The sequence below is a fragment of the Dryobates pubescens genome, chromosome 10 (genome assembly GCF_014839835.1).
Source record: "Dryobates pubescens isolate bDryPub1 chromosome 10, bDryPub1.pri, whole genome shotgun sequence".
In the NCBI taxonomy this organism is placed as follows: domain Eukaryota; kingdom Metazoa; phylum Chordata; class Aves; order Piciformes; family Picidae; genus Dryobates; species Dryobates pubescens.
Window position 1 is genome coordinate 12,701,210 of NC_071621.1, and position 22,248 is coordinate 12,723,457.

The 22,248-nt window shown below is 47.9% G+C and overlaps 2 protein-coding genes across 3 annotated transcripts in view; one reads left to right on the top strand and one right to left on the bottom strand.

Moving 5' to 3' along the window:
* Nucleotides 1-3,719, top strand: part of GAB2 (GRB2 associated binding protein 2) — a 143,570-nt gene extending 139,851 nt beyond the window's left edge. The window contains exon 10 of the mRNA XM_054164527.1: nt 1,078-3,719. Within this exon, the coding sequence (XP_054020502.1) occupies nt 1,078-1,221 (144 nt within the window). The 3' untranslated portion in view covers nt 1,222-3,719. The remainder of the gene's footprint in view (nt 1-1,077) is intronic.
* An 8,176-nt stretch (nt 3,720-11,895) lies between these two features.
* The window catches only part of USP35 (ubiquitin specific peptidase 35), a 42,094-nt gene continuing 31,741 nt past the window's right edge, over nt 11,896-22,248 (bottom strand). For both annotated transcript variants that reach the window (XM_054164727.1, XM_009898671.2), the window contains 6 exons: nt 20,711-20,869; nt 19,249-19,442; nt 19,042-19,135; nt 15,402-15,508; nt 13,301-14,510; nt 11,896-12,488 (listed from right to left, as the gene is read on the bottom strand). In XM_054164727.1, coding sequence (XP_054020702.1) covers nt 12,318-12,488; nt 13,301-14,510; nt 15,402-15,508; nt 19,042-19,135; nt 19,249-19,442; nt 20,711-20,869 — 1,935 coding nt within the window. In that variant the 3' untranslated portion in view covers nt 11,896-12,317. The remainder of the gene's footprint in view (nt 12,489-13,300; nt 14,511-15,401; nt 15,509-19,041; nt 19,136-19,248; nt 19,443-20,710; nt 20,870-22,248) is intronic.

The window sequence follows — 22,248 nt, forward strand, 5'->3', positions numbered from 1 at the left end:
GGCATTGTGTAAACCTTTTGAGAACCTGTAAGCTGACCTCAACTTTCTCAAACACCACCTTGTTTGCTAGGCTAAACAACCCACTGGTTATGTCCTTTTATTATTTGACAGCTGTCCCTTGATTGTTTCTTTCTGCCCAACAATGTTTCTGTAGGTATCACCAATTTACATTGCGCTCCAACCTGGGGAGGTGAGTTTAGACCATTAAAAAACATCATTTGGCTCCAGTTGAAAGCAGCTAAAGGTCCTCTACCCTTATAGACAATGTTCTGGGACATGACAAATGATGGGAAAAAAGGTTTCTCCTTCCTCAACAGGTCTCCTGGATGAACCTGCAAACATATGTTGGGGATGAGAATAATCTAGTGTCCTAGGTGTGTAGGGTCACCACAGCTAAGAGGATGGAACTGGGGGTTTTGTATGTATCTACAAGAATTCTTTACACAAAAATGAGTCGGATACAATGGTGATTTTGCAGTGTCAGCAGCTAGATACCACAACTGCAACCAAACCTTCCTGTCCCAAGAGTTGTTGGGAAGGTAGAGACCCAGATGGTCAAAGGACCGCAGGATGTTAGGGGTTGGAAGGGACCTCTGGAGATCATTGAGTCTAACCCCTCTGCCAGAGCAGGACCATAGAATCTAGTGCAGGTCACACAAGAATGCATCCAGATGGGTCTTGAAAGTCTCTGGAGAAGGAGAATCCACAACCTATCTGTGGAGCCTGTTCCAGTGCTCTGTGACCCTCAAAGGGAAGAAGTTTCTCCTCATGTTGAGGTGGAACCTCCTGTGCTGTAGTTTATATCCATTGTCCCTTGTCCTGTCACAGGGTACAACTAAGAAGGTATTTCTACACTCTCTCTGCACCCTAGTCTCATGCAAGTAAGATGCAGGGCAGATGGAAATCCTTTATCCAAGGCCCTTTGGGAGGATGGAGGGAGGGTGAAGAGTCTGTAAGGTAGCAGGGGAGGTGCAGGTGCACTTTCAGTACCTGCAGCACTGCTGCAGGAAGGAGCAAGGGGGAAAATCCGGGAGCTGATGAGTGAGCAGGCAGTGACCACATTTCTCCTCCCCACAGCCCTCCACCTCATCAGTTGCCTCGGATGAGAAGGTTGATTATGTGCAGGTGGACAAGGAGAAGACGCAGGCGCTGCAGAGCACCATGCAGGAGTGGACTGATGTGCGGCAGTCCTCGGAGCCCACCAAGAGCACGAAGCAGTAACGCCTGAAGCAGGCAGAGGAACAGGCACATGTCCTGGTGGTTCTCCCCACCAGGCTGCCAGCTCCAGCTGGGCTGGGTTTCCAAGACTTGTCTTTGGAGGGGAGGGGGTCTTCATTATGTTTTTTAATTTCAAGACAACAAAAGAAACTTACTTTCAGGGGAAGACTTGGCGGATACTGTTTGCCAGTGATAAAGACCAACTACATTCAGTGGCTAGGTTTGGGCTTTAGCTGCTGGATGCACTATCCAGGAATTCTGACTTAGCAATACCAGGTTTCACCCTATACACCTTTTGCTTACAGCTATTAAAGCCATCTTGTATGTGCTAACACTGCATCATCTCTCCCACATCTTCTTCCATACCATACCTCTATGCAGGTTTGCAGCATCTCTCATAGGACATCATTCCCCAGCTCCTTATGGTGGCCCTCTTCTTTCCTTCCCCACTACCCCAGAACTGAGCAAGAACCATTCCTTTTGCAATCACTTTCATTGTCCCATCTCTTGTAAATAGTATGTTGGAAACCTCTGAGGGCTATTGTCCTCCTGTTGAGATAGCCCCTAAGTTTTTGGTCATGGTTGTTAACCTTCAGAAGCTTGAAGAGCATCTAGATTGTCCCACTGAGCTGACTTAGAAGCCCAGGACTTGCCCCGTCACACACACACATACATGCAAGCACATGGTGACACACATGCATGCATGTGTAGAACAGCCAAGTTTGTTGGGTGTCTTCTGTTGTTGATGCTCTCCAGCATCTTTCAAAGCTGGTGGGCTGGTGATTTGGCTTTGGATGACAGAATTTAAGCCCTGACCCAGCTGTCTGTGAATCTAAGAACCAAAATCTGCCCTTTGCAGCACCAAAAGAAGCCCATAGAGTAAGAGTCCTACATCTGTGGTCATCATGAGAAGTTCTGTGGTTGAGTACAAGGGGCACAAGGAGGCTCTGGAGACCCTAGGCTCTAATCTGGACTGATCCAAGGATTAGTGACAGAGAGTGAGTGGAAGGCTGTTGTGAGGGCTGGTGGATGCTGTACTGCAGAAGTTGGTCTTGGGGAAGGAGGTCTGGTTGGGTGGAACTTGAAGGAAAGGAGGAAGGAGTAGAGTAATTGAAAGTTGGTGGATGTTGAGGCCTTAGGTTTGAGTGGAGGGTGGTCAGGAGAGTCAGAGCAAGGTGTTTCAAGATTAATGTAGCATTATGGTTGGTTTGTGGTAGGTGCAAAGAGCTGGACTAGATATTTTCTCCCCATCCTCAGCAGTGTTTCTTCAACACAGAACTGGGGCTTGTTGACATTAACGACCCTAGGCTCTAATTATGGGTGGGAATCTGCCATTGCCTCCTTGACATATCCAGGCTTTGGGACTGCTCCTCAGACAGCTGCGGGGTGCAGAGAGCCAAGAAGGAAGAGACAATTTATTGCAGAGATAATAATTCATGATCTCAGGAAAACAGGAAAGACTAATGATTGCTATGTAGCAGCCTGATTGCCAGACAGCAGGCGCTGACACGAGGGAACCGACAGCCAAGCGGCGGAGACATTAGAAAGATTAGGTAATAATATTTATTAAAGAGCTGCAGCTATTCCTTCTTCAAGCTGAGCTTCTCCCAGCATCACAGGCTCTGTCTTCCACCAGTACCACCAAGTTGTATTGAAGGTTGATGCTCAAGCATTAGCACATTTGTTTAAGCTTGGCCTGAGTCTGGAAACAGCCACATGTCACCCACACCCACAGGGGGATAGGATGCCAGTCCCTTAAGGGCTGCCTGCTGGTAAAATCAGTCTTGAAATTCCTACACCAGTTTATATTCTCTTCCAATGTGCCATGAAAGGGAAGGGTATTAATGGGAAAGCTCTAATGACCCTTTAAAAACATGGAAGTGTTGGCCTTCCGCAGGAATAATGAAGCAAATACTCTAATGGTAAAAATAATAAATTATCTAGGAGAAAAAGAAAATAGCTAAAGGGGAAGATTTAGTACATCCAGATGCTTTCTGAAGGTTGGGAAGTGTGTTACAGCCTGCAAGGGCCTTTGCCTCTCCTTGGGGGCTTGCACTCTTGCATGGTGAGATAATGAAATGAGGACTAGAGTACAGTGTTTTGTGTTTCTATAGCCCCTTTTATCACCGCATCTCAGGGGAGAGTAAATGTTGGGCCTGATCCAGATGGGCTCCCTGTCCCCACCAAAAAGCAAATGTGACCAAATGGGAAGCTGCTTCTTTCTTATGTCATTCTCTAAACTGTTAGGCAGCCACAAAGGAAGATGAGGTTGGGGGATAAGGGTTATGGTGCATGCTGGATGCACTTCCCTGCCAACACTGTGCCGTTCTCCTCCTCTCACGGTAAAATACAGCCACCTCTGGGGTGGATCACAGCAGCCATTTTGGGAACAGCTCCTTTATGCTGCTTTGGGTTGCACTCAGTAAAACAGTGCAACTGTGCTCAACATGAAACTGAGCCCAGATGTAGGCGAAAAAAACCTGGGCCAAAACTCTGAAGAAATCAAGTGTTAGAGCAGGCTCAGACTGGGGGGGGGGGGGGGAGGAGGGTTTTCCACCTAGGAGACAGGGAACTCAACAAGTCCCAAAGGTGGACAAGCAAAGGGGAGGCAGCAGCAGTAGTCATTTGTGATGGTGCAGTGGCTGGAGTGAGCAGATGATAGGTTGAGATGTGTTTTGCTCAGCCAGTGCCCTGTGCTGCTTCTTTGGGATGAGGTGTATCCAGCGCCAAGTTTAATCCAAATTGTTAATTAAGATTGGAAAAGCCCCTGCTGGGACTGGAGAAATTAGCCCTTTTCCTCCACATCCCACAAATGCCTATACCTGGGGCAAACACTGGCATGGGATGGCGCTTTTCCCATGCTTTGGGGAGCTTTCATGAGCGTACCCAGGAAGTGACCTTTTGCTTCTGGCAGACCAAGGACCAAAACAACCCAGAAGCAGCTATTTTGCAACTGCTGGTTCCTGGTCCCCTCTCTGCTTTGCAGTGAGGCTGGAGTTTTCCCATTTTATTTTTTGTCCCTTCTCAGCACCAATCAAATAACCTCTCCAAATAAGCAGCAGCCCACAGACTCTACTCATTGCTGCGTAGACATGACTCTATCAAACCTTCCTGAAAGCTGTTAAGTAATCAATGGTTGCAGTGGAAACAGTCATTCCTGACAGTTGCTGGAGCTGATTACAGCAGTCCCTGATGATTAATGTTTGTGCAGTATTTAGTCTTGAACCATATTGAAAAGCAGCTGCTTTAATTACAGGGACTGCCAAGAACTTTGTCCTGAAGGCACTGAGTTTATCACTTCCACTCTAGCCTGGGATGCCTAAGTATGACTGACTCTTTTGTTACAAGCAGGTGTTTTTAGGAAGCTGAGAACATTGCAAATGGTTTATTTTAATTGCAATGGAAATGGTTTGGGTCTTCACATTGGTCTGGAGACCTACTCTACAGTCCCATTTAAGAGACAGGATGTGCTTTCAAGTATGCTTAAAGAGAAGGCTTGTCTGTGGGACCAGCATCATGACCTCAATATTTGGTTTTGTGAAGCACCAAGGTTATGGCTCAAAGTTCTTCCCATGCATTAAAATGACATAGCTGGTGGTTTTAAAGGCAGAAGTCTCCCAAAAAAAGTGTATCCCTTGCTGTGAGTGTGGCACTGCTGCTCATGGTTCCTCTTCCTGATGAGATGTGTGAGCTGCCTTGGAGGGGATTTGCGCCGAACTGCCATCTGAGTTTGCAGTGAGGAATACATTTCCAGCTCTAAATGGATGCCAGGCTTAGACTTAGTGTCAAGCTGGAGAAAGAAAATTCCTGTGAGTGCAGATTGTGCCAGGGTAAAGCTGAGTGTCTGGTAGATAGAGCCAAATCTGGAGCTGGAACCAGAAGGTAGGTAAGGCTTGGGTTGACTAAGGGCTAACCTGGGTGGATTTGGACCCCAGGCCACCAGGCACAGGTTATGTAGGAGGGAACAGGAAGTCAGGAGAGAAGGAAGGGGAGTCTGCCAGCAAGATTTGAGTCTTGGTCTGCACCATGTGCTCTTTTGGAATGAGTGAAGAGTCAGACAGAGAAGAGTTGTGGGTTGTGGAATGCGGTTTTGCCCTGTAAAAAACATGCTCGGGTGGGAGGGCAGCTCCCACCACTCTCAGGACTTACCCAGGGCACTTCAGTCTTTAGACGGTCATCCTGCCCAACAATGTGATGCCACAGCACTCTGGTTTTCAAGGAGTCCTAGTCCATGAACTCAGCTCTGAGCTGGACATGAGAAACCCTACCAGAAATATGCTGGGGACCAGGACATGCTGTTATGCTCTGAGGCTCCCATGAGCTGGTAATGGGGCAGCAGTGCCATGGCTTCACAGAGTTCTCCCATGAGGTGCCATCTCCAGCCTTGAGAGCTTTCTAAAACAAGGCTGGATCAATCCCATAGCTGACCCTGTGTGGTGCAGAGGGAGGAACTAGAGACATCTCTTACGGTTTTCCCTGAGACACTGTGCCGCTGAGGCTGAGCAGAGACTCCTCCATGTGAGGAAAGGGACCAAAGATACTGCCCAGAGCCCTGTAGCATCCAAAACAGGGCCAGGGTCTCCTCTCTGGCCATGAAGCCAAGGCACAGCGCAACCTCTAAGGCCATACCACCCAGCAAGGGGACCTAATCCATACTGGGGCCATTCTCTGCACCTGGAAGAGGGTTGGCTGGTCCACACTAGGTCATCCAGGACACTGACAGAAGGTCCAAACAACTGGAAGACAGACATCAAACTTTGCTCTTTGCAACCCCATGCCAGTCCTTATACCCTGATATTGCAGTCCCTCGAGCACACAAGGAGGATCTGTCTCACTTTGGCCCCCCATTAATAAGCATGGCTCCTTGGGAGTGGTAGAGCCATGCCCAGGTCTTATGTGGTGGTGGACTTTGGTAGGAAAATGTTTAAATAGTTCCCAGGTCCTGTCTGACCTTCCTGGCCAAGGAAGTGAGGAAGTGGACAGTTTTGTCAAGTCATGCTTGCATTGTGTTGATGTTTTCCCACCTGAGGATGTTACTATTCCATGTAAAAGCTGACATTCACCCTCACTGTGTGACCCATTGAATGAGATGGGTGAAGCTGGGAGAAGCCCTACTCATAATGAGAAGAGCAAAGAGCAGAGTCTAATCCCAGCTTCAGCCAAAGGACATGCATAGCCATCAAGAAAATCAGAGGAACCAGTCCAGCATCAAGTCCCAAGGGCCAACACACCAATTTAGGGCCCCTGGTGAATCCATATGAATCTCTTCTCTACCCAAAAAGCACCAACCTGCCCACATGCACACAATGATCTTGAAACTGTTAATAAGGCTCTTGCACGTAGAGACATGCACCTTTTGGCTGTGATTTTTCCTTGGCCTGGAGAAGTTCATCCTGCTGTCAGATTGTCCTTGTAGTCACAATATTATCGCCCTGTTTGCAAGTCCTAGAGTTGCACTCCTATTCAGTGCTACTTCAGTGACTGCCCTTGAGAATAGTTCATATGTAGCAAGGTGTCACCAAATAAACACTCTCCCTACCAACCCATGGCCAGCTGGTCCTGGCAAATGGTGTCCAAATTTTAACACCAGCCAGCAACATCTGGAGCATAAGCTCCATTTCTTGAGCTAAAGGAACTTCCCACTGGGCTTGCTTCCAATCATAGAATTGTCAGGGTTGGAAGGAACCTCAAGGATCATCTAGTTACAACTCCCCCCCCGCCATGGGCAAGGACACCTCACACTACATCAGCTTGCTCAGAGCCACATCCAGCCTGGCCTTAAAAACCTCCAGGGATGAGGCTTCCACCACCTCCCTGGGCAACCTGTTCCAGTGTCTCACCCCCTTTATGGGGAAGAACGTCTTTCTAACATCCAATCTGGGTCTATCCGCTTCTAGTTTCACTCCATTCCCCCTAGTCCTATCATTACCTGACACCTTAAAAAGTCCCTTCCCAGCTTTCTTGTAGGCCCCCTTCAGATACTGGAAGGCCACAATAAGGTCTCCTTGGAGTCTTCTCTTCTCCAGACTGAACAGCCCCAGCTCTCTCAGTCTGTCTCCACAGGAGGCTCCAGCCCTCTGCTCATCCTCATGGCCCTTCTCTGGACACATTCCAGCAGGCTCTTAATTTTTGATGCAGTCCTGTAAATGGGTTCATTTGCAGGCCAGTGGGTTGACTATATGGGAGAGGTTTGCCCCAAGGCCAGGAGATAAGACACCATCATTTTTCCTCTTGTTCTTTGGGTGACACCACACGTTCTCTGCAGGTGGGAGGAGGTGTGTTCATCTGAACTCTTTATCCCACTTTTTTTCTCCAGCTTGTAAAATGAAGACTGTGTTTGTTTGTTTGTTTGTTTGTTTTTTAAGTTCTTATTTCCCCACCTCACAGATGCATGATGAGGTGCCACTAATTCACACCTAACAATGCAAAAAGCTGGTTTGAGTCTGCATGCAACGGCCAGGCAGTGCGCGGTGCTCCCCCGTTGGCACGTCCAGCACCGCACGCCAACACTGCACATCCTGACCTGCAAAACTCATTCCAAACCCCTCATCCTTAATCACCAAGGTGGAAAACACTTGGCAGGATTTATTCCAGAGCAAGGTAGGGGGGAAGGGAAAAGCCATTTGCACAGTTTCAGTGTTCTGCTGCCACATCAACCCTGCTAACACCACGTTTCGCTTGAGAGCCCTTTGGATGTGGTGGCTGAAACGCCCCGTGGAGAGGGGAAGGAAGTAGGACCCTGGGCTCCAGGGCGAGCCCACCGATGAATCCCATAGGGTTAGGACCAAACCTTTAGAGTAGTTTTGTCCCATTCAGCCCAGCCTGTGGTCCCCACTGACTTTGGGCAGGGTTGTGTGGGAATGGGCCCAGCCAAATTAGGGTAGTTCTCTCCATTTGTTTCTTAACCTCGCGGCGAGGGGAGGTCAGAGCTGCGGCTTTGAAGCCGTCGCAGGTCGGCAGCCGATTCGCAAGGGGTTCTGTGTGTTTCAAAGCCTATGACTGTTCCTAAAGAGGAGTATTTTTAACTTCTTTTTTTTTTTTTAGTTGTTTTGGGTTTTTTTGAGTGTTCCATTTGTAGAAGGAAGGACAGGAGTAATCTGTGGCAAACTGTACAGTACGTGTCTTCTTGTGGTGTCACTGTTTGAATGGTTATTAAGTTTTCAAATCACTGTGGACAGCTAATCACTTAAGTTATTAATTTATTCTTGGGGGGGGTTGTTGTTTTGGGGGTTTTGGGTTTTGGGGGGTTTTTTAAGTAATTTGAAACAATTATTTATCCTGTAAATTGGTCTTGAGTGAAGCCTAGATAATACTTTTCTTTTTTGTTTGGGTTTGTTTGTTTGTTTGGGGTTTTTTTTGGCTGTTAATAAACATGGTACATGCCTGATGTGAAGGTGATCTCATTTTTAAGCTCTGTATCTGCAGTGGGAAAGCAAGGGGGAAATAAAAGAATGATAATTAAAAGACATCTCCAACTGGTGACTCCCAGCATGGATTCAGAGTGGGGAGAGAAAGGGTGAATTAATAACCTGATCAGGTTGAATTATTCAGCACATTCAGAGCATCTTCCCAGCATGCCACCCAGTATCTCCTACAGCTTCATGTGTCCTGTGTGTGCAGTTTGGGCCTTTGGAAAGCAGTTAGGGTTTTCCCTGATAGTAGAACACAAGCCATGTATTTTTCAGCCCCTAAACTGCATTTCACGCTCCTGCTCCAAGAATACGCTTTAGTACGTGCAGGGTGAGGACAAATCTTGCCTTCCTTCCTTCCTTCCATCAGCAGCCTGTGAGCCCCAGCTCAGAACACCAAATCACCCATAAAACCTGAGTACAAGAGCAGATATTTCTCCCCAAAGTTAACAGTTCAAATTCCCCCTCAAGACACTTAAATGTACTTGCATCCAGAGAAAGACAGCCCCTGTAACCTCATTTCAAGACCTCACATCTGCAGCACATCTGGAATCCAGAATCTGGAGCCGAGGATTCTGCTGCAAGCTCTCCTCAAGAGAGGCCTGTGTGATACTCTGGGCTATACTATCTGGTAATTGTATATGTGTGTGTGTATTCTATAGGTAGAGCAACACATATTTATACTAGACACATATTCATAGTAATCATAGACTCTTTTCAGTTGGAAAAGACCTGAAAGATCAAGTCCAACCATCAACCTAACACCACCATGGCCATTAAACCACGTCCCAAAGTGCCATGTCACACACACAGAATCACAGAATCACCAAGGTTGGAAGAGACCTCAAAGATCATCAAGTCCAACCTGTCACCACAGACCTCATGACTAAACCGTGTCACCAAGTGCCACGTCCAATCCCCTCTTGAACACCTCCAGGGATGTCCACACATCTTTTTAATGCCTCCAGAAATAGTGACTCCTCCACCTCCCTGGGCAGTCTGTTCCAATGCCTGACCACTCTTGCAGGAAAGAAATTTTTCCTAGCATCCAATCTAAACCTTCCCTGGTGCAACTTGGGGCCATCTCCTGTTCAGCCTGAAGAAGAGAAGGCTACAGGGAGACCTTCAATATCTGAAGAGGACCTACAGGAAGGCTGGACAAGGAATGTTTAGCAGGGCTTGTAGCACTAAGATGAGGTGCAGTGGTTTGAAACTGGAGCGGGGCAGATTTAGGTTGGGCATGGACATGTGGAGGAAGTTCTTTACAATGAGAGTGGTGAAATACTGGACCAGGTTACCCAGGGATGTGATTGAGGATCCCTGGAGACATTCAAGATCAGAATCTAGGTGACCCTGGACAGCCTGATGTAGTTGGAGGTGTCCCTGCTCACTGCAGGGGGGTTGGACAAGACAACCTTTGAGGATCCCTTCTAACCCAATCCATTCTGTGGATCTGTTCTGTCACTTGATACCCCAACACCCGCCTCATTACAACCAGTTATTTTGGGGAGAGGATTGTGCAGCAGCTGTGGATAATGCTCTGAGAACAGAGGCTCAGAGAAGCTCAATGTTAACTAAAGGAAATTAAACTAAAACAAACCACCTCCTTCCATCATTGAACCTGCCCAGGCTGCCACCCATGCTGTGTACTGCATGCTGTTTGCCTCTGCTCATCAGGGAAAACCTTGGGGAAAAGATCAGGGCATATATAAGGAAGCGTGGAGCTGTGAAACAGACTCTCTGTTTTCCATGTTGTATTGATTATCTGCCTTGATTATTTAAATTAGGATCTCATCAAGGCAGAGACAGTCTCCTGCAAAAGAACCTTACAGCACATGGCCCAGAAAATGCCTCCAGGTGACTCTCCAACACAAAGCACGGGGTTTGCAATACAGCAGTTTGAAAGCTTTTGGCAGCTTCTTTGGACAGGAGGTTCATAAAAGTCTATCAACCATACTAGGAAGCACTGTACTTCTTTTGTGTCTTCAGCTTTGGGGCCATATTTATGTCCTCTTAGCACCACTTTAAGTCCAGTGGCCTTAAAAACACGCTCCACTGCTCACCTACAGAACCACACTGATAAGACTGTGACCTGCATTTAGAGGACTGGGGGTACCCATCCCAACTTTGCCCACTCTCCTTTTCCAAGCCACCCCTCTGCAGGGTTGTTTCATATCCATGAGGGTGGATGTTCATCTCCTGTCAGCTTTTCTACCCCCTTTTTTGAGCCAACAGCCCAAAAGCAAGGAGTATTGCAAAAAGACACTAAACTTCTATGTTGATGTCCTTTATTTATATATAGGAAAGGCAATAAAAGAATATGATAGTACACACCAGAGATTCGATCCCAAGCATCCTCTCTGATAAACTTTCTGCTCACATTACCCATAGCAATGTTTGTGCTTTGCCTGTTCCTTCACAGCAATACAATATTGCCACCCCCACACCCCACAGTCAGGATTAGGCCCTGCACCCAGGACCTAAGGCACAAGTCTCTGCCACTTGAGCTGGAGAAATCTCTACTACAGGCACAAGGGAGGAGCAGGCAGGAACAAAAGCTGGGGAGGAATATGGAAGGGAACCACAATCTTGTAAACACACTGCCCATGGCTTGGGTGGCCTCCTGCCACCAAAATCAGTCCCTGTGTCATTATTGATTCGTATAACACATTGGGTTAGTTAGTATTGATATTGCGCCGATAGAATGTGTCTGGTTGGGCTGCTCTCCTTGCAAGTCAGCACTTGAGAAAACCAGCTCCTGGCTTTGGGGAGGTTTCTCATGTACTGCTTGGTTCAAGGTACTTCAAAGGAAAGCCCAAGTTTTAAAGGACAGATCCAGCCCAGAAACCCATGAGATGACAGCTCAGAAAGACGCTAACCAAGTCCTAAAGACACATCTGGAAAGACAGCTGTGTGTCTGGGTCTGCTGTGTACACATACAGCATCCAGAGGCCACCAGCAACACAATGTGGCTTTGCTGGAGCCCAGAAAACCCTAACTGGACCAGCTCAGGCTCTCTTAGCCAGAGGGGTTTGTTCCCCTCAGTCTCTTCTGGGTGCTTTGCAATGCTGCAGAAAACCCCTCCAGTCAACCTGCCACTGCTCACTGTGACCAAGCAGGCTTGCCAGCTGACCACTCCATCAGATCATTATTGCCACCTTGGCTGCTCAGCATTTTTCAGCCTTTCAGCCTTTGTCTGCCTTCTGGGATGTGTCAAGGTGGGTTCTCAAAGTCACATCAAAAGAAAAAAAAGCAACAACCACCCAGAGATCCTTCCCAAAACCAACTCAGCACCATGGGAAGTGCTGCAGATCAGACGTGCATGGGACATCTGCATCCCTGAGGCCCCACTGGGTCCATCTTCATCCCTGTCCTTGTCTTTGTCCCCTCCCCAGGCTGGTAGCATGGCTCACAGCAGGCAAGACACAGCTATGCTGAAGCAAAAGGACACTTCTCCAAGGTCAGTAGCTGCTTAACTCTGCATTAGCTTAGTTACATTAAGGCGTGAAGTCCAAGTGCATAGGAAGCGGTGAGACCCTCCAGGTGCCTCTAAATAGCCCCTGAGTCTTTTTCCATTGAAGTGTTCCCCAAATCTTCCTCCAGTATGCTTGCTGTCACCAGGGTGAGGAAGAGGAGCCTCTGGCTTCAGGTTGGCCCTGTAGATGTTGGCTACCTGGTCTAACCCGCTGGCTAGAAGACAAGTCCATGAAAGGAGCCGGATCCACCCCCACCTGCTGCTGGGCTGCAGCCCCCTGAGGAGTTGTCATCATCCTTGTCCCTGTCAAAGTCTCTCCACCACAGCGGGGATTTTGGCAAGGCAGAAATGTAGGCAGCTCTGTTCCTTGCTTCTTTTTCCTGCTCCTGGGAGGAAAAAGGGAGAGAAACAATACATATACATCTACAGCTAAATGGCATGGGTAGGAGGATGCTCCCACCCTCCCAAGGAGCTAGAAGCCCGTTTGGTTGTCTCTGGAAGCCTCCTCCAAATTAAATTGGGGTGAGAAGACCATGTGATCATCTCTAGGGTTTGGTGGGAGGGATGTAGCAAAGCATTGCATTTCTCCAGTGACCAAAACCAGCCGGGGGAGGAGAGACCCCAGTGCCCTCAAAAAGGGTGCCGCTCATGTCCTGCAGGACACTGCTGCTTGGCAAGCGTGGAACAGGCTGCCAAGGGAGATGGTGGAGCTGCCATCTCTGGAGGTGTTCAAGAAGCCTGTAGATGTGGCACTTCAGGATAGAGTTTAGTAGGCATGGTGGTTGGGTTTCGGTTGGACTTGATGATTTTAAAGCTCTTTTCCAACCTCACTGATTCTATGATGCTATGAACTCCACCAGCTGAATGAGGTCTATTGTACTTCATGTTTTCAGCTCATTTATTGTTTCTAGACACCTAGGAGAAAATTTCTGGCAGAGCTCTCTGGGGTGGGCAACAGCAAGTCAAGCCCAACCACAGCCACAAGGCATCTTGCACCAACCTCAGTGCCCAAAGAGTGGAAAACTTCAACTTGGGCACTAAGAAGGAACAGGGCTTTGGCTTCAGGGGGTGGGCGGGTACCTGCACACGTATTTGTCCTCAGGACATGACCCTGCTGCTGCCCGGATGGGTGGGAAGGTGGCCCAAGAGCCAGGCAGCCATGGGAAGGCACCCTGTTGTGCACAGCAAGGGGAGTTACCTGCAAGTAGAGGATGTTATCTTTGGAAATGGCTTCCATCAAGTCCTTATGGAGGGAGGGCTCCCCGTGCAGGTGGCCAGCCTCGGCCAGAGCCTCATGCAGCAGGCAGCTCTGCCTGCCCGCCCGCTGCCTGTAGAAGAGAACGTAGGCAGTGTCCTTGGGGAAGAAAGAGGTGATGTTGCTGACCGATTCAAAGGAGGAAAAGGAAACTCTGGTGTCATTGAAGAGGTACCACTGGATTTCAAAGTCCAGCTGCTTGTCAGAGGCTGGTTTGGGCACTCTGTCCTGGGGCTGCCCGTGGGGGACCGTGTCAGTGCACTCCCTGGAGTAGCAGTAGTAGTGGCCACTCTCAGAGGAGACGCCTGAATGCACCACCACACTGCAGAGGTCATACACAACAGACGTGAAGCCACTTCCTGGCCCAGCCCTGTCCTTGTCATGCTGGGAAACCTCCTCAGTTTCCTCTGGGGTGGCAAGGATGGGCAGCTTGAGCACCACGGGGATAGAGACATTGTCCAAGATCTTCTTCCTCTTCATCGTCTGTGGGTCAAAGGAGAAGCGTAGCAGTGTGAGGATGAGGTAGTGTGGTCCCTCTGTTAGCTCTGCCACCTTCTCAGCGTCCTGCAGGGATGCACATTTCTCACAGTGGTATTTGTTCTCTGCTGTCAGTCTTTCTGGGGATAGAAAGTAGTTGATTAAATCTGGGACAGATCTGGAGTCCTTGGGAGCACATGCCTGCTCCCCAAAAGCTGAGAGAGGGTCTTTGGCGGCATCCATGCCAACAGCATTGCCACTTAAGGAACTCATTGCTTCTCTTGACTTCTGGAAACCCAAAGTTTCCACCAGCACTGGTGGGGCTGCAGGGTCTTCAGCCATCTTCCTCCGGATCCAGGGAGACCCTGTGAGCTGGCTTGGGTTTTCAGGAGGCTCAATAAACTGGGGGCCAATTTCTTCCACAGGCAAAACAGACGTGCTCCCAGGCACCTGGCTGTCTGGTGGGGGAAAAGCCAGGGACAGGTCTGTGAAGGCTTCTTCTCGGGATGAGACGTTCATACACTTTAAGCAGCGGATCTTTGTCATCATTTTACCCCCAAACATCTTCTCAATCAGTGTCTTGTTTAAGTAATGATGTTCCACTGCCTGAGACATCAAGCTGGATTCCTTGAGTTTCTGGTAGATCCTTTTTCCAGTTTTTTCTTCTTCGTGTAATCTTTGGCAGAGGTAAAAAAAAAAGGCAGAATTACAAACCAATACAACACCAGGAGGCAGTTTCTAAAGCAGAGTTTCTGTTCCTCCCTCCAAGGGCTTTGTACAGGTTTGACGGCCTACACTTAGGGGTCTGGTGCTGTAGAAAGAGGTTAGGGAGGAGTTGGGCAGGGCTGATGAATCTGAGATCTCCATGTGCCTTCCAACCCCAGCTTCTAGAGGGAACACATGGACACCAGAGATCTGGGACTTCTAGATAAGATAAAGGCAAAAATCAACATTTTACAGAGGAGGCTGAGTGGGTTATCAGCTAAATCCCTAAATTTGGCACTAATCCCTTTGCCTTCAGAGAAAAGGCAGAAATTTTCAAGCTGAACTAAGTTCTGACCTTACCCATAAACCACCCCAAACAGGGTTTTAACAAGGAGCCCCAGACCAGTCTCGATATCTAGAGGGGGACAGACTTTTTATCAGGGCTTGCTGCAACAGGACAAGGAGTAATTGTTTTAAACTAAAGCAAGGATTCAAACTAGCTGTAAGAAAGAAATATTTTACACTGAGGGTGGTGAGACACTGGTCCAGGTTGCCCAGGGAGGTGGTAGATGCCCCACCCTTGAAAACATTCCAGGCCAGGTTGGACAGGGCTCTGAGCAACCTACTCTAGCTGGGGATGTCCTTGCTCACTGAGGTGGAGTTGGACTAGATGGCCTTTAAATATCCCTCCCTATCCAAAGTATTCCATGATTCTATGATCTTTCTCCCCAAGCCTCCACTGTCCCAACCCCTCCAGGTCCCAGCACTTCTCCCATTTGTACATGGGTCAGCATTAAACATGACATCAGGTCTAGGGATGGTGTTTTCACCAGGCTCCAAAATCATGGCACCTGCCACGTACCGGTCCAGCAAGTACTTGAGATACTCTGAGCAGTCCTGCTGAGCACCAGGGGTGAACCAGGGTGGCCAGGAGGCAGAGAGGAAAGTCTCAGGTGAGATGGCAGGTCGCTAGAAGCAACACAGAAGATAAAGAAGTGCATTTAATCCTAGGAGTTTGATTCTTACCTCTCATAAGGGGACGGAGAGGGGAGAGGAGGGACTTTCTGGCTGCTTCATTGGAAGCAAGGAGTGTTTGTATACCAGATAAGGTCCCTTTTATCACCCCTACAAAGGCTAATCCAAATGCAGGGGAAGATTTCCTTGGTTTGCTGCAAGCCAGGACTGTTGAGGATGAACTTCAGCCATTATTGTATGTGCATTTCCATAAAATATCCACACATTCATTGCTTCCTTCCACTTTTAAATGATTTATTGGGCTGGCCCAGAGACTTCTAACTTAATTCAGCCTGAATTTATTTTGGTGCTATATTTGATTTGATCAGAATCCCTCTCACCAAATCCTTTCCTTAAAAAAATAGGCCAAAAAAATCCACTAAACTTTCACCCATCACTCTGATCACTGCAGGCAGGTAATCTGCATTACCAGAGAGTGTAGGTGATGCTTCTTTTGGCAGGGGGGTTGGATTTGATGATCTCGGGAGGTCTCTTCCAACCTCTAACGTTCTGTGACTCTGTCATCACTGCTGTTAGGAAGCTGCTGCTTAATTAACATGGGGGAAAAAACCCAAACTATTTTGGGCAAAAAAAAATGACTTAACAGCCTGAAGATGAAAAGTAACTGGAAGGCCATTAGGAAAGTAGTAGGAAACTATTACCCATAAACTGCACACCATAAACTACACAACAAGCGAATATGCTTTTGTATTTGCTTGCCATAGATCACAGAAGCCACAGCTTGCCATCAAAAACTAGACTTCTCTGTGACCAGCTACCAAATTTAACAGCTGTCTGTATGTGGTGGGTTGAAAATCCCCTCCAGCATTAAACTTGCCGGACCAGCTCAGCTGGAAGCAAACGTTTTACAAGCAAAACTACAATCTGCCATGAAATGCAATGAATATGCACAACATACACAGTATTTACAACATTTAGAGGTATTTACAACTAATGAACAGCACAGACCCCCTGGCCAAAGACCAAGGGAAGCTACTAGCTTTTCCCTCCTTGCCCCACAATTACCCCCTTGTACATAAAAGGGACAAGAGAAAGGAGCAGAGGGATGTTAGACTGAACCAAAACAATGCAGCCGAGGTCAAGCAGAAGCAAGTTAGTATCTCTCCCAGAATGAAAAGGTGAGAGAGGGAAATTGTTTACATGACTAGCTTAAGTCCCTTATCCTTCCAATGAGATTGTTTAGAGCAATCACTATTTTCCTTTTTACACCCAATAGAGATTTAGTTACATTTTACTACTATCTGGTCAAGATCTGTGGAAGATATTTAAAGGCAAACCTAAAACTACCACACTGTATTTTTCCCCCCAGCAGTCATCAGGAGCTGTTTAGCTTGGAGAAGATCATAGAATCACAGAACTGTCAGGGTTGGAAGGGACTTCAAGCATCATCTAGTTCAAACCCCCCTGCCATAGGCAGTGACACTTCACACTAGAGCAGGTTGCTCAGAGCCACATCCAGCCTGGCCTTAAAAACCTCCAGGGATGAGGCTTCCACCACCTCCCTGGGCAACCTGTGCCAGTGTCTCACCACCCTCACGGGGAAGAACTTCTTCCTAATATCCAATCTGAATCTACCCACTTCTCGTTTAGCTTCATTCCCCCTAGTCCCATCACTACCTACCCAACAAAAAGTCCCTCCCCAGCTTTCTTGTAGGCCTCCTTCAGATATTGCACAGCGACAATAAGGTCTCGGTCCCCTCAGACTCTCGGTCTCCTCACAGCTCTCTCAGTCTGTCTCTATAGGAGAGGAGCTCCAGACCTCTGATCATCCTTGTGGTCCTTCTCTGGACACATTCAAGCATATCCAGATCTTTCCTGTAACAGGCTCCAGAACTGAATGCAGTACTCAAGGTGGGGGCTCACCAGAGTGGAGTACAGATCAGAGCAAGAGGGGATCTTCTCAATGCCAATCAATATCTAAATCTAAGGGTCAGGAGGATGGGGCTGGGCTTTACTCGGTGGTGGCCACTGATACAATAAGGGGCAAGATGTACAAACTAGATCACAGGAGGTTTCATTTAAACTTAAGGGAAAGCATTCTTTACTTTCAGCACTGGACCAGGCTGTCCAGACAGGCTGTGGTGTCTCCTTCTCTGGAGACTCTCAAAACCTGCCTGGGTGTGTTCCTGTGCAACCTAATCTAGGCGAGCATGGAGGGGAGGTTGACTAGATGACGTCCAGAGGTCCCTTCCAACCCCAACCATTCTATGATTCTATGACTCTATGATTCTATGACATAATACCATGATGCATTAAGTCAGCTCTGTCAGTCAAGGCTTGGAAAAGAAAGCAGCCCAGATTACTGGTTTCACAGCAAGGGAAATTTCACTGGACTTCCAAAATTATCTCTTTCTAGGGACTGAAATATGTGTTTTCAAGAGATACAACTGTATCTCCAGGGGTCATTCCTATTCCAGTTCATGTTTGTGAAGAAAGCACTCATGATTAATTTGTTTAAGGGTGTTATTCCTATTTTGCCTTCCCTCACACAGAGATGACTCAAAGCATCTGGAATCTAAAGGGTGGGTTTTTATTATTCTTCTTTTAACAACACCACTTCTAAGGCAATTTGGATCAACTGCTTGTGCTTTGTTGTGAAGCAAGGGGACAAGCAAACTGCTCCAACCTTCTTCCTTGCTGCACAGCAAGAAACACCTGGAGTACTGCATCCAGTTCTGGAGCCCCTATTACATCCTGGACGTGATGGAAGGTGTCCAGAGAAGGGCCACAAGGATGAGCAGAGGGCTGGAGCTTCTCACCTGTGAGGGCAGACTGAGAGAATTGGGGCAGTTCAGTCTGGAGAGGATAAGGCTCTGAGGAAACTTTGTGGCCTTCCAGTATCTGAAGGGGGCTGCAAGAAAGCTGGGGAGGGACTTTTTAGGGTGTCAGGTAGTGATAGGACTAGGGGCAATGGAACAAAACAAGAAGTGGGTATACCCAGATTGGATGTTAGGAAGCAGTTCTTCCCCATGAGGGTGGTGAGACACTGGCACAGGCTGCCCAGGGAGGTGGTGGAAGCCTCATCCCTGGAGGTTTTGAAGGCCAGGCTGGATGTGGCTCTGAGCAACCTGCTGTAGTGTGAGGTGCCCCTGCTCATGGCAGGGGGGTTGGAACTGGCTGATCCTTGAGGTCCCTTCTATGAAACAAACCCCTCTGCTTTATACCGACAGGCTCGTCAGTGGCCATTTATGCAAACTACCACCAGACTATTAGTTATTGCATCAGGACCACAGGCTGAAGGCAGGCAGCCTTGTGTGAACACAGCTTGCTTTCACGGGTGACAGGAGCCTGCCTCCTCCACCCCCCAAAATTAGCCTCTTTCACACAAACAAAATTCATCCCTTTATAAAAAGCCACCAAGATCCACAGCTCCTTATCAGCACACTGGAGTCGGCAGGAAGCGACTCGGAGACGAGCCTTTCCGCAGCCGACAGTCCAAACAAATAACTAGAACATGAAATAATTACCTGACTGTGCTCCAAAAATGCAAAGAGCCACTGGAGCTTTGTCATCAGGGGCTGGGAGTTGCCCTCAGTTAGATTCAGCACCGAATGACGAAAGCTGCAGGAGAAAAGCAGAGATGCAAACAGCAACAGGGGGAAAAAAATCAGCGTGGGATGCAAGGAGCAAGCCCTGGAGCAGTCCTGAGTGGGAGAAAGGGAGACAAAACTCACTCTGAAGCCATGAAAAGGGACTGTATGATGCTGTTCATGTAGCAGGTGTTGCCCAAGTTAATTAACCCTATCTTTCCTGTCTCCGATTTGGATGCCAGGCGTGGGTAGAAGCAGGCCAGCTCGTTCTTCTGGGAGGTCCAAGCATTTTGTCCCAAGAGATGTTTAATCCTGTCTTCATTTGGAACAGGAAAAGCCTTGGAAAGAGAGATCTGTGTTACCTTTCCATGTGATGAATTACTAACAGGCAACAGGACCTAGGAGTCCGGGTGGACAAAAAGTTATTCGTGGGACAGTAATGTGCCCTTGTGGCCAAGAAGGCCAATGGCATCCTGGGGTGCATTAAGAGACGTGTGGCCAGCAGATCCAGGGACGTTCTCCTCCCCATCTACTCTGCCCTAGTGAGGCCTCACCTGGGATATTGCATCCAGTTTTGGGCTGCCCAGTTCAAGAGGGACAGGGATCTGTTTGAGAGAGTCCAACAGAAGGCTCCAAGGATGATGAGGAGGAGAGGCTGAAAGAGCTGGAGCTTTTTCATCTGGAGAGAAGACTGAGAGGGGATCTAATAAATGTATATAAATATATGAGAGCTGCATGTCAGGAAGAAAGGGACAGCCTCTTCTCACTTGTGCCCTGTGATAGGACAGGGGGCAATGGATGTAAACTACAGCATAGGCAGTTCCACTTCAACATGAAGAAGAAATTCTTTACTGTAAGGGTCACGGAGCACTGGAAGAGGTTCCCCAGAGAGGTTGTGGAGTCTCCTTCTCTGAAGACTTTCAAGACCTATCTGGATGTTTTCCTGTGTGACCTGAACTAGGTTCTGTGATCCTGCTCCTCCAGGGAGGGTTGTACTCAATGATCCTGGTTTGTTCTATTCTATTCTATGCTATGCTATGCTATGCTATGCTATGCTATGCTATGCTATGCTATGCTATGCTATGCTATGCTATGCTATCTCCAGAGGTCCCTTCCAACCCCTAACATCCTGTGATCCTGTGAACAGCAAAACTCCCCTGCTAGAGGTATTCACACAACTCATTTCCCTTGCTCTTTGCATGAACATGTATCGATGCAAGGAAGTGTTTAGCTGTCGGTGTCAGTCCTTTAGAGGCATTCAAGGCTAAAGTTATAGCTAAAACCCAGAGGCATGATCAGAACTTCTGCAGGCCCATCTTAAGAGAAGTGTCTTCCCTCAATTTGCCTAACCCAGAATAATAAACTCTTTCTTATACCACAGCTTGAGATGTTGAGGTTAGGACATCCCTACAGGACAGTCTGCACCAGGCTGCAAGCTAACATACTGTTTCCATGAGGAAAATGTGCCATGAAGACATGACACTTTGGGTCTTGGTTTAATGGCCATGGTGGTATCAGGTCAGTGGTTGGACTTGAAGATCTTACAGGATTTTTCCAAGTGAAACAATTCTAAACTGGAAAAAGGGCTGAGACATGCATGTCTTACCTTGATTGCCTCTAGGACTGGTTCATAGAGATCTGGAAATCCTGAGAAGCGGAAGAACATGCAGTGGATGAGCTCGGCCAGCTGCTCCAGTGAGCTGGTGGCAGAGTTGGAGTCCTCCTTCTTCAGAGAGGCCACCAGCCTCGGGATGTGAGGAAGCAGCTGGAAAAAAGAAAATTCACTGAGTCAAAAATGGCTTCAAATTACTCACAGAGCTTTAATACATATGCAGGGGAATGAAGTTCACCTCCAGGCAGAAAGAACAGTCAACAGGAGTGGACCTCAGTTCCATTCTGCACTTAATCTTTCACCCTATGTATTCAGCAGGAAGTCTTCTGTTGACTTTAGTAGCACAAATACTGCAGACTTTCAAGGGTTTCATGTTGTATGACACTTGCAGATTTGTTCTGCTGCTTTGCCATGCCGTGACCATCATTCTTTGTGCAGATCAATCTCTACTAAATCACATAGCCACGGTGGAAAGCAGTGATGTATGTTGAAACCAAGTGTAAGGTTTGAAACCTGTAGTACTGGGATCTCTTTAATACCTGTGTTCAATTTTGGGCTTCCCAGTTCAAGAGAGACAGGGACCTGCTGGACAGAATCCAACTGAGAGCCACAAGGATGATTAGGGGATTTGAGCATCTCCCCTGTGAAGAAAGACTGAGAGACCCAGGGCTGCTTAGTCTTGAAAAGAGAAGGCTGAGAGGGGATCTGATCAATGTCTATCAATATCTGAGGGGTGGGTGTCAGGTGGAGGGGCCAAGCTCTTTTGGGCGGTGCACACTAATAAGCCAAGGAACAATGGATACAAACTTGAACACAGAAGGTTTCACCTCAACATGAGGAGAAACTTCTTTACAGTGAGGGTGACAGAACACTGGAACAGGCTGCCCAGAGAGGCTGTGGAGTCTCCTTCTCTGGAAAGTCACAAAACCTACCTGGATGCATTCCTGTGCAGACTACCCTAGGTGATCCTGCTCTGGCAGGGGGATTGGACTCAATGTTCTCTGGAGGTCCCTTCCAATCTCTAATGTTCTGTGATTCTGTGATCTTTAGCAATGATCTGGATGAGGGGATCAAGAGCACTCTCAGTTTGTTTGCAGGTAACACCAAGCTGGACAGGAGCGTTGATCTACTTGAAGACAGGAAGGCTTTGCAGAGGGATCTGGATTAACTGGATCAGTGGGCTGAGGCCAGTGGTATGAAGTTCAACAAGGTCACATGCCAGGTCCTACAGTTCATTCACAAACCACACACACACACGCACCCCCATTACCCTTCATCGCTATATGCATAGGGCTGAAAAGCTACGTGGCAGAAAAAGACCTGGGACTATCAGTCAACAGCTGAACAAATATTAGCCACCAGTGTGCCCAGGTGGCCAAGAGGTCCACAGCATCCTGGCTTGTGTCAGAAATAGTTCTGCCAGCAGGACTAGGGAAGTGATTTTTCTCCCTGTACTCAGCACTGGTGAGGCCACACCCTGAATATTGGGTTGTTTTGAGCCCCTCACTACAAGGACATTGAGGTGCTGGAGC